The sequence below is a fragment of the Anser cygnoides genome, chromosome 14 (genome assembly GCF_040182565.1).
Source record: "Anser cygnoides isolate HZ-2024a breed goose chromosome 14, Taihu_goose_T2T_genome, whole genome shotgun sequence".
Taxonomy (NCBI): Eukaryota; Metazoa; Chordata; class Aves; order Anseriformes; family Anatidae; genus Anser; species Anser cygnoides.
Genome location: NC_089886.1, coordinates 4,721,431 through 4,737,504, shown reverse-complemented (window position 1 = coordinate 4,737,504; position 16,074 = coordinate 4,721,431). Strand labels below are relative to the sequence as shown.

The window sequence follows — 16,074 nt, the reverse complement described above, 5'->3', positions numbered from 1 at the left end:
CCCAAAACAAAGGAAACAAAAAAACGTAATGTTTGGTCCTTAGGATTTTACTGATCACTTTAAAGAAATATATTGCATATCTGCTAAAACTAGACTGCTGTATGTAAGAATGGAATGCGTTTAAAGTGATAACCAGGTCTGTCTTGCTTTTAGGCAAAATAGTATTTTGGCTGGTGGCAGTGATAGAGTATCTTCAGAGATGCTTCTGGTAAGTTTACAGTTTCATTTATATGCAGATACACAACATCTTATAAACTTATTTTAAATGCAGATATTTTAAAAATAAATTTAGCTTTTACTAATTTATGTTGTGTTGGTTGGTCTGCCACAAGATTTGCAAAATCCTTACCAGATCTCTTCACCTCGCTTCACAGAAACTTTTGGCAATACAGCAAGCTTATACTTATGCATCTTATATAAGGAATATTTCATTATGCCAATACTTGACTAATGTTGGAGAGGATGAGGGGGGGAAGCTTATTTGTGGAATATGGGGGCATCTTTACTTGAGTAAGGAAATTTTTTTTTTTAGAATTTCCAGAAGTGTGGGAAATAGTCCTGAATGGTTACCTGTTTTTCAGTTGCTAAATAAGAATAAAATTGTTCTATGTTATTTAAATGCAGGATTCAAGTAGCAAGACTTGTGATCTTAATGCAAATACTGATTCAGAGGTGTCAGGGGATGGTGATGTTTATGTTTCTGAGGAAGCTCTGGGTGTCCAAATACCACGTCTAGATCTGAAGAATGCATCTGATGGTGACAAATGGGAAGGTAATTTTCACCCTTCAACTCACAATATAGTTAGCTAACAAAAATACGTAAAAGCACTTTTCAAAGTAGGAGAAGTGGCTTGACAACTTTATGCTTTTTTTCTTTAGTTTGATACAAATAAAATCTTCCTGTACATGTGATAAGGTTGGCCACGTCATGATATAAGGTCCCGTCTTTTTTCAGAACTTTCTGCAACTTAATTAAGAAAGGACCTTAAAAATAAAAAAATAAAAAAACAGAAGAAAAAAATAGTTAAAAAGCAGCTAAAGAAAGCAAAAAAGCCTAAGCTTCATACAAGAGCTTTTCTTTAATTTAAAAAAAAAGTGACTTAGTGTTCCCATGACTGCCTCTTACCTGAGTCCTTATAAATGCTTTATCTGATAATATCATGCAGCTGATATTCATGTCGTATCATGTTTGTGATCTTTTTTTTCAATGCAAGCTACTGAAGTTCTAATACTAGCTGTTTGACTTAAAATCACTAAGCTACTAAACACAGCCATTTATATTTGATTTAGTCTGAAAAGTCTGTCGTTTGTTTTGTTTTAAACATCAGAAATGTCCAGTATTGGTTTCCTTTTCACTGGACAACTTGAAACAGCCAGTTTTCAAGTAAAAGTTAGGTGCAGATGGGGATGATTTCTGTGCTCCTTTCCCTCTGTTGTTTGGATCTTAGGAAAAGGGAAAATGTAAGGAATAATATAAGGAATCCTCTTTGAGGCAAAACTGTATTTTTTGACATTATTCTTTATGGCATTCAGGTTTAGCAAGCCTCTGAACTTGTGACTTTATTGAACTTTGTTGCTCAAATCTGTGGAAATGGTTGTTTAGACTGTCCTTTTACTTGTGTAGAAACATAACTTCTCTGTACGCTAACGAGCAAAATGCTCTAGTTGATATCTTCTTTTCAAAGTACTTGTCTTTTTACATGTTCCTTACATCCTATTTCTTCTGCCTGGTATTGATAACTCTGAATCATCAACTACACCTTACCAAAAAAATACAAATAAATAAACCTAAGCGTTGGTCCGTTAAAATGTTGTGAACCATCACCAACAGGATGACCCCAGTCTACTTATTTCCAAGTTTTAAAGATTGCAAATACAAAGCAGTAGATTTATGGTAGTTTTACTACACGAGGATTAGGTTTTGCTTCCAACAGACTGTTCCAGTGGCAGCTATTCTTTGAGGTGCCTGTAAGTGTCGTCATCAAACATTAATAACGCACTAGTAACAAAGAGTGAATGTAATTACTTTGTGTTAGAAATATTAAAGTCAGTGAAGCATACCTCAAATGTATGTATTTAACAGCTCAGCATGTAGTTGTAGAGTGTCTGCACGTAAAGCTTTGTATTGAAGCTCAAATAATAATTAAAAATGCTGTTAAATGGTCAACTTCAGTGACAAATTTCCAAATGGATTCCCTCTGTGAATCCATACTTCATTTTTAACCCTTCTAAAAATGACATTTGGAATTTGGATTATTTCTTTATAGTTGTGAAATACTTGCCATATGTTCTCAATTTTTATTTACATTGTTTACTTGCCCATTGTTTTGTTGCAGTTTCTATCTGTTTAATACATATTCTTAGAAAGTTTGTGGATTCCATTTTCATTATTTATTCAAATATTTTCATAAAAGTTGCTTTGTTTTTGCTTATCCAACTAGCTTTATGATCTTTGAAGAGAATGTAGCATATCTATATATACATTTATATTAAATGCTTTTCAGTAGTAAAATCGTGGTATTGTGCAAGACATGGTATTTTACTGTGAAGCTTTTCAGTTTGGGCTATTCTTTAGTCCTTTTTAGAATGGTTATTGGGGTCGCAGCCTTCCAAGGCATTGCAAGTCCTTGTGGTGTTCCGTTTAAGTACTTGGCTTTGTAAAGAACTCTGTACTAGTCCAACTCTTCCATGATATTTGGATTATTAAATCTTGTGTGATGGCAATTTTAATGGCCTGTAACCAATAGAGCTGTTGAAAATGAACATTGAATACTTGCTGCTTTAATATGGGGGAAAATGCAGATCAGTTAATCTACATTTCTGAATGTATTTTTCTGCATTTGTCCTGCTTTTTGGAAATTATTACCATCTTTTATTGACAAAGTGTGAGCAAAACTATATTTAGAACTTATCTTTTGTGAACATGAAGATGCATGAGACTCTTATTAAACTACAGTAAGTCTTTACTATTCCTGTGTCAGTTCTTTGTAAACCTTTTCAGTAAACAGTTCAAATTTGCTAAGGACTGAGCATCCTTATGTGCCATTGAAATTGCTTGGAAGTCGAGGGTGCTCAGCGCCTGGCCCATAATATGGGATTTTTTCCCTGGTACTGTATCTTCCTGCTTTACATGTTATGTATGGTTTGTTCTGACTGTGCTGTGTGTTCACTTTAGTATTTTTGCCATTCTTTTTCATTTTATTAGCGCCATGCCCTATCACTTTCCCCCTCATTGATTTCAAAACAATGCATCTGCAGAGAGAAGGGGAGGGTAAGTATGGTTCGCCATACGTTCAGTTATCTGCCTTTTGATAGTTTATGGTTTGCTTTCTAACTAACCCTTCACCTGCTGTCCCTTATCTTGGGAATGTTCTGATTTGCAAGTTTTTTTTGTTCCTTCCTCCTCTACCTCCCCCTTCCCTACCTCCCCCCCTCCTCCCAAAGGTCCCCTTCATGTATCTTGTACTGTGTAAACAGGCAAGGTTCTAGCTTGAAAAAAAAAAAACCAAAAAAACAAAAACCACACAACTACCACCACCGAAACAAAACAACCCCCCCCATAATACTTAGTAAATGTCCACTGGAAAGCAGGTACAAGGGTTACTTTTTTTTTTTTTTTTTAAGATTACTTTGTGGGTTTTATTGTTGTTCTGCACACTTCGAACCCAGTTTTCAAAACTTCTGATTTGGACTGTGGAAAATACAGGCAAAGTTCTGAAAGGGAAGGGGGTGAGTTTTAAACTAAAGTGTTTGGAAGGCTCTGCCAGCTTTTTGTTAGATGGCAAGAAAACCATAGTTGAGAATTGTAAGGAATGTTAGCAAGTAACTTCTCAGAGGGGTTAAAAATAGTTGTTTTGGAGTCCCCCGCCCAAAAGAAATCACCTTCCACAAATTAAGAAATCTCTTTTTCTTAGTGGTGTCAAGATGGATTTAAACTATATATTAAAAAAAGAAAACAACAAACAAAACCAACCGCCCCCCCAACCCAACAAACAACACTTCTTTAAAAAGACTAAATGAATGAGTACTGTAGGCTTATCTTGCTCAAAATCAAGAGGACAGTCTTTCAAAGCGTATATGTAAGGTATGAAATTTAAATTCACATCAATATATTGTAATGGACAGTAAATATATTCTCTTAACTTCAGATTTCTGATGATAATGCTCTTACGCTGTTGAATTTTTCAGAAATGCATACTTGTAAGAAACACTTTGAAAAAGGGATCCTAGTGTGCATACTTCATTTCAGTACATACTTCTTTCAGTTGTTATATGACAGAATTTGTAGCTTTCTGATGTATTTCACTGTTTTTATTCACTTTGTGTATGACACCACATCCTTTATAGCATACAAGACTAAGCTTTGGGTACACATTTTTGTTTCCTTTTGACTCTTGTTTGTAATTCTGTTAACAGATGAGTACCATTTTGTTTCCTTTTTTTATCTTACAGATCCATTTCCCGCTTTCAAATCTTGGCAGGAAGACAGTGAATCTGGAGAAGCTCAGCTTTCCCCACAGGCTGGAAGAATGACAAATCATCCATTGGAAGAGGACTGTCACCCAATACTGTCACATCGTAGTTTGGATTTTGGGCAAAGCCAGCGTTTTTTACATGATCCAGAAACGCTAGATTCTTCATCCAAAGCACTTTCTTTTGTTAGGTATTGTATTTTAATGCAACTTGCACGGTGTTGGGACAGGAGATGTTACTTCCAGTATGAAAATTCAGCTGATTAACAACCTCATGGTTTTCATGGTATGATAAATTAATTGAAGACCAAGGTGCAATGTAGCATTGTATAGCCATTTGGTGGTTCTGCATACCCAGGGACTGCCATAGCTGGTCAGACCAGAGGTTCTTCTGGGACAGTATTGTCTCTCCCAAAGGGGCCACTGTCAGGTGCTGAGGGAAAGAGTGTAAAAATAGGACAAGCTTGCAGAGCTTTCCCTGGCATTTAGTCAGGGCTTCTGGCAGCCTACTGTAATGGCACTTCCTGGGCTGAAGATATAGATTTTAGTTATATCTTTTTTTTTTTTTACCAGTCTTTACTGGACTGCTGATCTATGATTTTATGGAAGTTTTTCTTTTTTTCAGTAGCATGAGTATTTATCTTCATGTTGCATAATTTCAGATTTGTTTCACGTATCCACTTCCAGTAAAGAGCCAAGTTACACCCATCCTTGCAACAAAAACATGCAGTAATAATCTGAGAAGACTTCACTTGGGTTGTGGAAAGCCTTCATTCAGAAGGGTTATAGGAAAGAATCAACCATTTGAGGGAGAGGTGTGGGATAGCAGTACATTGAAGGCAGAGGGTTCTTAATGAAGGTTCTCTCACGGATTTAGAGGATCAAGCCCATTTAACCCAGTGGATGAAAGCTGAGTTATAATTAAGCTGCAGGTTATTTGTGTGACGCTGGAGAGTGTGATCCTCCAAAAATTGTATATAACCTGTGGCCTGTACTGTATAATAGTACTACTATGAAAAGCAGTTTGAGAAAAATCTCCATGCTTGTTAAGGAAGAAATAATCCCATAAAAAAAAAATTGGAACACGAAAGACCAAATTTAGGATCTCTAATTTTCCATTGACTGATACAAACTGATACAAACAAATACTATTCAGAGTGTTCCCCAGCTAGCAGCAGAAGATGGTCGATGAGTACTGTTAAAATGATGCAGAAGGCTGACCTGCAGAAAAGTGCTGATTATAATTAGCTGTTCTCATTCCAAAACTAATAAGGATCGACAGTAGTGGATTATTAGATTAGTGCATCTAATATCTCGAATTACGTAGATGTTACTAGTTGTGTTGAGAGATCTTTCAGGCGCCCTGTGTAATACATGTACTAGAAAATTCTTATGGTTAGTCTTGAAATGAAAACGGTTTTCACAAGGAGCAGATGTCAAGGGGCTGAACAAGTGCAAAAGGGGATTCAAAACTGGAATCACATACTGCAGAAATGTATTAGTAAATCAAACAGATCAGATGATGGAGATTATTCTTACTATTTTTAAGGTAAGCATCTAGTAGTTTATCTAAGACAGATAAGTGGAGCTGTCTAATTACCAAGAATTCTTCAGTGGGAGCTTCTAGACTAGGCTACATTCTTTGCCAGGTATTTCAGGAAGTACTGATAATCTAGGTAATTTAGATAAACTAATGTACTGTCAGTTACGTTGTCATTAAAACAGTTAAGATCTTTGTGGTGGCTAAAATGCTTATTACACGTGAATTTCAAATGCTGTTTTTCACCGAAGAGCTATTTCTGTTAGGGGTATTATTGAAACTAGAGAGGAGAAAATAATACATCATGTTTGAAGGCAGTGGATGATAGCATTTTGATTCAGTAGGTAAACATCTCTGACTGAAAACCTGAGAAGAATGGATTATGAACTGGAGGAAAAAATACAGAAATTAGTCACCTGCTACTCAAATATACAGTTGTTTGCACTGGTTTAATTATTTTAAATGACATTTTAAAATGTTTTTAATACAGAACACGAAGAGCATCCTTCAGCTCAAAAGATGACAAAAGGGAAGACAAGACGCCTTATCAGCTTGTCAAGAAATTACAGAAAAAAATAAAGCAATTTGAAGAACAATTTGAAAAAGAGAAAAACAGTAAGGTAAGTTGCCACTTCTGTTTTTATTCAGGACAAACGACTGCACGGTAGAGCTAAGGTACTTCTTGTATTTCATCACTGAGCAACACCGTGAGTTCGCAAATGAGAATAATCTTGTTATATGCTGCTGTTTACAAAAGTGAACCGAACAACAGCAATATTAGAAAACATGCCGTAATGCCTGAGCCCAGAGAAGGGCAGTGACATTCAATCTGACTGAAGGGATATCTGATGAGGCATGGAGACAAAAGTGTCTGTACTACTCTGGTTCAGCCTCTGATATTTTGCTTCAACCTTATTTTCACAAGTGTTGTTCATTAAGTTGGCACTGAGATCTTACCATGTTCTAAGAGTGGCATCCATGTTACTAGTCACCTTTGCTGTCATAAATATTGCCAAATCTTGTATGAAATGTTTATAAACAAGCTTTAATGTGCTTGTCTACATAAAACTTTGTATTATTTTTCAGCCCTCCTATAGTGATATTGCAGCCAATCCTAAAGTTTTAAAATGGATGACTGACCTTACCAAATTAAGAAAGCAAATAAAAGGTAAGGGATGCTATACTTTTGGTTTTGTACAAACACAAATTATCTACGTGACTGAAATTGAAATGCTAAGTCATTCAGCAGAATTCCACAGGACAGTAAAAATCTTTAATTTCTAGATTCTGACTTATTTTATTGCAGAAGCAAAATCAAATTATTCTTTTGGCTTTATTTTTAGAAGAGAAACTTTGCCCATGCAAACTTCTGTGTTCCTTGGTTTGCAGTTCAACCAACTGAGGGACTTAAGTTCTTTTAAACCTTTGTATTAAATATTTTTTTCTATTTTCAGATGCAAAGCAGAAGAGCTCAGATGGAGAATTCATACCTCAAACACGTCCACGGAGTAACACTCTTCCAAAAAGTTTTGGTTCTTCTCTTGACCAAGAGGATGAAGAAAATGGAGATGAGATGCGTGTTGTGCAGAAAGAGAAGAAGCCCACCAAGGAAGCTACGCTTGAACTCATTTTGAAAAGATTAAAGGAAAAACGAGTTGAGAGATGTTTGCCAGAAGATATAAAGGTAAACATGAAGGTTATGGTTTGGCCATTTCTAAGAAAACAAGGGAGGGACAGAGAGTATGGTCAGATGGTTTAGATATTGTTTCATCAACAAAAAGGTGCTTTTATTAGCAGCACTTTCCCAAGCTCTCCCATTTCAGACTCTGTAGGGAAATGATCAAGATAAACCACATTTTCCTTGCTCAGTCTTTATTAAAATATTTACAAGTACTTACTGACAATATTGGACAAATTTGAATGGATTAAGATAGGACATTATGCTCTTAACTAAGCTAAGTTTGGCGAAGGCACATGTATTGCTGATACCACCTGTAGAACAGCTGTTGAAGTGGCTTGTGTTTGATTAACGTGAACTATTCTTCTGACAGAAAATGACAAAGGACCATTTGGTAGAAGAGAAAACATCCCTCCAGAAAAGTCTCCTGTATTATGAAAGTCAACATGGACGACCGGTAATACTTGGTTTACTTCATCAAGCTGTGCACTTAAATAACAGTAATTCTTGTGCAGGAGTAATACCAGAATTTAATGGTGCTTTTTTCCCAAACACAAAGTTATCTGACAGTTTCCATGTTGCCATCAGAGGAAATTACTGCACTTCTGAAAGTTAGAATGTAGGTATTGATTCATTACCTAGGCCCTTTTCTGCAGATCAGTAGGTTTTTGGATTTTGCAAAGTGATTGGTATAGTTTGGTGCAATGCTTGTGAAACAAAGAGAAATCTTTAACGAACTAAATAATGGCACTACTGAATTTCCAGGAAAACTCCTGAAAGGTTATTCTGGATTTCACAAAACTAAAAATGCTGAGGCACTTTTTTTCTAAACTATGTGGCACGTATCTTATATAATTGGAGATATGGAAGTTAGAGGAAGTGACCAGCAATTAGTGCCAAAAATTCTGGGTTTTTGAATCATGGGCATTGATCAGCATCACTAGTCCAATTGCAAGATCTTTCCAGTTACTATTCTATTAGCCTTCTGGACTTGGCGCACTAACTTTATAATCAGCACCACCATATATGTATCTGAACAAGCCTTTCAGTGCTGAAAACCAAGGAAGAATGATGGTATTAGTGATACTGGCACTGGACTTGGAATCACCTTAGAAAATGCCAGTAAGTGCTGATGATAACCTTCAAGATTTATTATGTTAGTAAACATAGTGGCCAAGAAATAAGAGTGAAATCAGGTATCAGATAAAATCTCTCTATAATTTCATCTTTTTTTCCCCTGTCACTTCTGTAGAGTAACCATCATTGCTAGTGACACAGTCTTCTGTGGTTCTTGGTCCCTTTTTTCCTTTTTTCTACAGGTCTTTAGAGGGTCTGCTTCTCTTTAAGCTCCCCTAACTTTTAGGAAGTCGTAACTCTATATTTTTCAGGAAGAAGGTTAAAGTGAGAAAAGAGACGGGGAGGGGGGGAAGCACCTTCTAATTTCCCTTTCTCTCCATAAATCCCATTTCATACACACAGTTTAAACTAGTTTTATGTTCCTAATTGGAATTTGTGGCCTGGCACGAGAAGCATACCACTTTGTGTTTGCTTTTGTATATTACTGAGTGACTGGTGTATAATTAATTCTGTGGTTTCTCTGCCTTTAGGTTACTAGAGAAGAAAGACATATTGTGAAGCCACTTTATGACAGATACAGACTTGTAAAACAAATGTTAACTAGAGCAAGCATTACTCCTATTCTTGTGAGTAAAACATGCTATTTATGTTTTTCCACTTTTCAAGTGTTAGTCTGGCTTTAGAAAAGCTAGGAATACTGTTCCATAAAACACATCTTTCTTTTGGAAGATATGAGATGATGTCATTGTATTTGAGGCATTTGATTTGCTGCTGAGAGCAGCGCAGTTCAAAGCTATCTGTGACCTTGACAGCTCTGAGGAAGTAAATGGTTCCCAGTGGAAGTAAATAAGCTGTTATAACTTTCCTTGGCTGACGTTCTCAAGGCGCTGTGCTAGGTATAGATCCACAGTACATATTGTACTTCTAGTTCTCCAAGGAATAGTAACACCAGTTGCGATGAAGTTTGCCTCTCTTCTGTAGTACAGATTAGTGTTACCAGAGGCATGAGCAATAGGATGGCCGCAGGAACCATTCCATTCCTTTTTGTTTCCCTAGTGTGAGATCTGTTACCAATGTCTGCAGCATCTGTACAACATCTGCGCTTTCATTGTGTCTTCACTTCATTTCCTTCTAGCTTGTAGTGCTCTTTCTTTTCTTTCTTTCTCCTCTTGTAAGTGATGAGGAAGAAAAGTGTCCGTGTTGTGCAAGGAGATTGATAAAACCTTTTTTATCATGATCTGTAAGGCAGTTGTGGAATGACAACCAGCTAGATGTCTGTTCTTCAGGAACTATGATCAAAATCTTGCAATGCTGACCCAGACTTGGAACAAAACATAGTTTTGATATGAGCCGTTTGACCCTTTTAGAAGGAAGGAACTGCATAGCTGACATGAGATAATCTCTTTACATATAAACAGTCCTCTATCAGATTTATGTAACTGGGCAGTGGCTTACTCAGCAGCAACTTAATCTACAGTCTACGTTGACTCTGTCTGTTCTTAGCTACTCACTTTAAGCTGAAGAATATTGAGATTGAAAACAAAAAACATCTCAAGATTGTTCCTTTTTTCCATATACATTTTGAGTAGCTGATTTTATAGACAAACGATTTACATGGCAGTCCTGTTTCATTTTAAGGGCAATGTTAAGTCAGTAGCCCTTTCTGAATTCTGTACACGCAGAATTTGCTCTTAAATCTTTCTCCAGCACTGGTGAGACACAGGTTGTTATTGGTGTCCTTGACTGGTTGGGTTTTATCTCATTTCTCACCTCAAAAATTTGACTCTTCAGTTGAGATGTGTTTCATGTTGCCAGTAGCCTTATGAATATCAATGTCTTTTTTTTTTTTTAACGTTGTGAAACAAAGGGATGGGTGATATCCAGCCAAGAGGATTTTAAATTCACAAGAGCCCTTAGTAACATAATTCCTGTTCTGTGCTGTAGGCAACAGGCACAACATTTCACAGGCCTCTGCTTTTGAAATCTGTAAGAAAGACGAGTGGAACTCTCTAATTACCAAGGATTGTTCAGTGGTAGCTTCTAGGTAGGCTGTATTCTATGCCAGATATTTCAAGAATTGCTTTTTGGATTATATGACAACTACTTTCATGAGATACCTGTTAAGGTATCGTGGTATACTAATCACATACGCTGAAGCCTGTATGGCATTGTTCGAAGAGGCAGGAAGCTCCTCTAATTGAAGTTCTTTGACAGGTCATTGTCCGTGTGGCTTTCATGTTTCACCTTCCTCCTGTTCAAATAGTCTATCTGTTGAAAGTGTTTATGCTGTCGAGGGATAATGGATGAGCAGAGCATAACAGCATGTGTGTAACGGGCTGCTAACAGCAACACCTGTATATCACAATGATACCTGTTCTGGCTGAAGTTCAAAGGATATTGACTGTGAGGTAGTAATAGATGACTTTGGTGTAGCACTTCCAATTGTTGGGCTTCAGGTAGTCTAGAAAGAGAAGCTGGCAGAATTATTCCTGCTGCGTGCATGGCAGAACATACGAAATGTCTCTGGCCTTATATAACTTCATTTTTGTAATCTGCCTATGGTTTGGGAGGAACAAGAGTGAATATGAATTTGATCTTTACAAATTTTATACAAAACATGTAGAGTGTTTTTTATTGAAAATTCAGAGAGTGCTACTGTTTCAGCTGCTTTTACATAAATTACAAGCTACAACATTTTCTTCTGTTTCAAGGACACTTTGGGCATCTTGGCCGTTTGGTCTTTAAGCTTGTTTTGTTTGTGCTCTGTAAATCTGTTTGCAGTCTCCTTTTTCTGAAAGAAGTACCACCTTTAAGTGTTACGCAACTTGAACAAAACTGACCAGCATTTAATGTCTAATTGCACATAATCAAACTTGTAATATTGCAGGGTTCACCATCAACCAAGAGGCGGGGGCAGGTGTTACAGCCTATTATTGAAGGTGAAACTGCACATTTTTTTGAAGAAATTAAGGTGTGTACAATAAATACATTTTAAAAAAATGTATTGCCAAGCACTTGTAATAGGGAACTGAAGTGTTTCTTACTTTGATTTCTGCTTTGACTTTCAGGAAGAAGAGGAGGAAAGTGATGGTTTGTCCGCGGACCTGAATGATATCTTAAAAACTGCTGCCCAAACACAGTCTGTTTTAAGCCCAGTGGAGAACTCAGAGTCTGATGTTGAAGATGGTCAAGAGAAACTGACCCGAGACCTTAGGCTGTCAAGTACCCGAGCTGCGTCTATGTGTGTATAAATAAGAAATGACTAATTCTACTACAGAAGTTGTACTGATTGCACTTAGTCATGATACCAAATTTGATGATGTGTGGAAAGGATTGACGTGTTCAGCATTTCTCAGGAGGTGTTTGGCTTGAATGAGCATTCTTTCCTCTGACATGCCTAAGATCTTTTTGTGTTTAGTGAATTGTTTAGTATTTCTAAATCTTCTTCAACCCACTTGAGCTGTGTAGACAGCAGAAAATTTATACCCTTTTATTAACTACTAGTTTGTTCTCAGTATTTCATGATCAGATACCGTATTCCTTATAAGCAAGATAAATTTAGTATTAGTTTAGTTAGCTCAGTTGTTTCTGAGTATGCTTTGAAGAATCTAAACCTTATTTTATGGCCAACAATATTTTTCTTTTTAGGCCTGAATTATTGGAGCAACTGTGGAAGGCCAGAGCTGAAAAAAAGAAGCTACGCAAGACATTACGAGAATTTGAAGAGGAGTTTTATCAGCAGAATGGAAGGTTTGTTTAGCATAAAAGTACATGTGGGACAGAAGCTTCGTTTTGTAGCCAAGTGTTTCTTCAGCTTTTCATATGAATTTTACCAAATAGAATCTGATCTGTTTTAATCTTTACTATGAATAATATCTCGAAGGAGATAACATTCTTGGGTATTTTCAATAGTGGAGGAAGCCTGCTCTAGAGTTTTGTTTCCTCTATTACAGTCTGTAAAGCATAACAAGGAAAATATTTTTTTATTAAAAATACAATTTCTTTAAATATTTCTTTAGAAGTATTTTTATTAACAAACAAAACCAACCAAACGCAGATACACAGGCAAACTTCCCTGCCCAAGAAACACCTATTTGTCTCTCTTTTCCAGCAAGTTAGTCCAGACAGTGGGTATTTGCTTCAACACTACAGGGGTGTATCACTTTTACTCTTTCCTGTATTGTTCTTTTAGGCTTCTTATTTGAATGTGTTACGAGTTCAACTGAACTGCTTCCCTGTTGATGCTGTAGGAGATTTTTCAAGGTGTATCATAATCATGAACAAAAATAACAACGTGCTAAGAGGTCAATCATTTTCTTGACCCATTTAACTACACTTTCTATTGTATTTCTTTTGTAACTATAAACTCCTGGACCATTAGTCATACAAATTCGGCTGACAGGGCTTCATTGTACACTTGCTGAAATTGGGACATAACTCCTTTTGACTTTAATGGCAAATAATGAGGTTAATAATGAAGAGTTCATATAAAAAGGAAGACATATTAATGACTAACTTATTATAATCCAGTCTTAAATAAGACTAATAGTCTGCTATCAATTTGTGGGTCAGTCTACATAGAGTGAAAATGGAGATATACTTAAATTTATTTGTCTTTTTGTTTAACATATACACAGCATCTGAAATCTTCATATCCTGTTAATAAGAAGTCCAGAACAACTCAGGAAAATGATTGATTTATAAACTATGCTGCAATGGTTGCACTGAATAAATGCTGCTGGGCTTTCCATTCATTTTTTTTAGGTGATGGCAATTTTAAGTGCAAGGAACTAAAATATGACAGTCCAATATTGGTGAATTGCCTGACAACAATGTTTTTCTGTCCTAAGATAACTGCACATGGCTGCTCGTGTTTGACTTGCTGCATCGTGGAGGGTTTTCTTGAAACTTAGGTGTGCTTCTTTTTACAGGAATGTACAGAAAGAAGATCGTGTTCCAATGCTTGAGGAGTACAGGGAGTACAAGAAAATTAAAGCCAAACTTAGGCTGTTAGAAGTCCTAATCAGCAAACAAGATTCTTCAAAATCAATTTAACTTGCGTTCCTCCAGAACATTGAAAAACGTTTCCGTATGCTACCACTGTACTTATCGGGTGCTTGTGTTCATTTGTCATGCACTGTTGAAAGAATCCAGTTTGTGCACTTTATTGTGGTGCCACTATAACACGTTTGAGCGGTAAGTAGGTCCTGTCTAGAGAGCAAATAAGATTTGTAAGTTTGAGACTGCGCTATCCAACTTTAGCAAACACAATTTCCATCAACGTTTTTGTATTAGATGCATTCATCTTGTTCCAAAACAACTGTAGCATTTTGTTATTTAGCATTCAAGAACTCAGAGACTTTTGCTGTTACTAAGCTTTTGCATTATAGAAGAAATTATTTAAACCATAATGCTACACTGAACTACTCCTGTTGCCTATTTTATTGTAGGGTGGGAAAGAAGTCAGCAGATTAAAAATGCAGCTCTTTTTCCAGGAACGTTTAAAAACCAGCCTGAAATTCCTTCCAAAGAACTGCTGTGGAACAACTTTAAGTTTTAGTAAATTGCATCTATAACAGTAATAATTACTATCTGTGGATTTTGCTTGTTAGCGGTCACGTTTCCTCCTTGATAAAGATTACAGTGGACAAACAAGAAAGTGACCTTACTTAGTGTCTTCTAAAACTTGGAAAACTGAAAATTATATCACATGCTGCCTACAGGACTTACGTTAGTTACTGTCGTTCATTCTATTGGTTATTGTTTATCAGCTAGTGGTGACATAGTGTTTTGTCTGAATTGGATACTGCATCTCCACTTTCAGAAGATATTGAGGAACAGGATGAACATTTCAGTGTGTGGGAAATCTGATGTTGCTCAGACTTGCGTAGCTCTAGCAGAAAAGAGCTGGCTTAGGTCAGTTAAAAATCCACTCTACCTGGAACAAGTATGGTATCAAGGGCTAAAATCAGCGTAGTTCATGCGCACCACAGGGTGAACTGATGGTTTTGAGTGAAGAAGTTACTGCTGTTTATCACAGTTTTGTTTTACAGTTGGAGAATAAAAATAAGTTATCTAACTCTTACGATGTAAGCAAAACAGTTTATGGGCCTTGCATGATTTAGCTTCAGAGATGAAACTAAATAATGTTTTGAGCATCACATCTGCTGTGCTGAATGATGATTTAGCTAGCTTTTTGCTCTGCAGCAGCCATCAGCAGCTGTTTTTGATCTGGCAAAATCTAAGTGTTAATTTTATCTGGTGCTTTCTCAATTTTTTCTTCAGTGTATCAGTTTGATTGTGGCCATGTTTTGCATGCACCTCCTCTCACTGCATGTTTTTATGACTGGCTGATGTCAACATAACTATTACTCACACTGCTTTATGAAAGACCAAAAATGAACTTTCTCACAAAGAAAAAAGTGGCTAGCATGTAACCTCATAGACTTGCTATTCTGCCATGAAGCATATGAAATAGATCGAAAGTAGGGGTTTCAGTGCTCAGATTTCATCTGAGTATTGTAGAATACTTCCCATTTTGTTTTACTCTGCTTGTAGGCATGTAATTTTGGAATTCAGAAAAAAAAAAGCACTAAAACTATTGAGCACTGGTGGTATGCCTTTTTTTTTAAACAGCAAAATGATCTGGGACCTTAGAGAATAATGAGGTTAAACTAGTCTCGAGACCATTTATCAATTTATTCAGTTTCATTGTGCAATGTACACTTCAGTTACTTTTCTATCAGTCTGCAGACACGGGTGTATCCAAACATTGAAACTAATGTGTACTGTATAGTGTTGTACATGAATGTTTGTGTTTTATATACCACATGCAGAATGTCAATATGCACTATTTAAATGTTTTAAATAATATATTCCTCCTTTATAATGCTTAAATCTATATGATTCCAATATTTTTATAAGTGAGTGAGTGATCAGACTGGTTCCAATTCAGAATTAACAGCTGCTTTGTGTTTGTTATGCAGTGTTTGGCTGTTTATTCAGTATAGTAGATAAGCATGGCAACAGTTATGCTATGAGTGTGTTTTGTGCCATCCTTGTTGAGCAATAAATAAATGGTAGAACTAGGCATTTTGTGATATAACAGTTTTACTTTGGTAAAAGCAAAACCTATATATCTATATGGATATATAGATATGGAATATATATATAACTAAACCAGATGTAATTGCATTGCTATGTCTGGTGCTCATTGTATAGACTTTTATAATAAAAGTACCTTAACCTTTATTGTCATATATCTTTGTTTCTTCTTGTGCTTTCACCCCCCCACCTTAAAAACAAGT

General features: G+C 36.3%; 1 protein-coding gene across 11 annotated transcripts in view; it reads left to right on the top strand.

The window, feature by feature from the left end:
- Nucleotides 1-16,018, top strand: part of FAM13B (family with sequence similarity 13 member B) — a 60,453-nt gene extending 44,435 nt beyond the window's left edge. For 9 of the 11 annotated variants that reach the window (XM_013175884.3, XM_067005468.1, XM_067005467.1 and 6 more), the window contains 13 exons: nt 154-208; nt 625-772; nt 3,206-3,271; nt 4,453-4,663; nt 6,503-6,632; nt 7,099-7,180; nt 7,467-7,696; nt 8,064-8,147; nt 9,298-9,393; nt 11,655-11,738; nt 11,836-12,008; nt 12,416-12,517; nt 13,699-16,018. In XM_013175884.3, the coding sequence (XP_013031338.1) occupies nt 154-208; nt 625-772; nt 3,206-3,271; nt 4,453-4,663; nt 6,503-6,632; nt 7,099-7,180; nt 7,467-7,696; nt 8,064-8,147; nt 9,298-9,393; nt 11,655-11,738; nt 11,836-12,008; nt 12,416-12,517; nt 13,699-13,822 (1,585 nt within the window). In that variant the 3' untranslated portion in view covers nt 13,823-16,018. The remainder of the gene's footprint in view (nt 1-153; nt 209-624; nt 773-3,205; nt 3,272-4,452; nt 4,664-6,502; nt 6,633-7,098; nt 7,181-7,466; nt 7,697-8,063; nt 8,148-9,297; nt 9,394-11,654; nt 11,739-11,835; nt 12,009-12,415; nt 12,518-13,698) is intronic. The other 2 variants (XM_067005470.1, XM_067005469.1) reach the window with 2 other exon arrangements.
- The last annotated feature ends 56 nt before the right edge of the window (nt 16,019-16,074 follow it).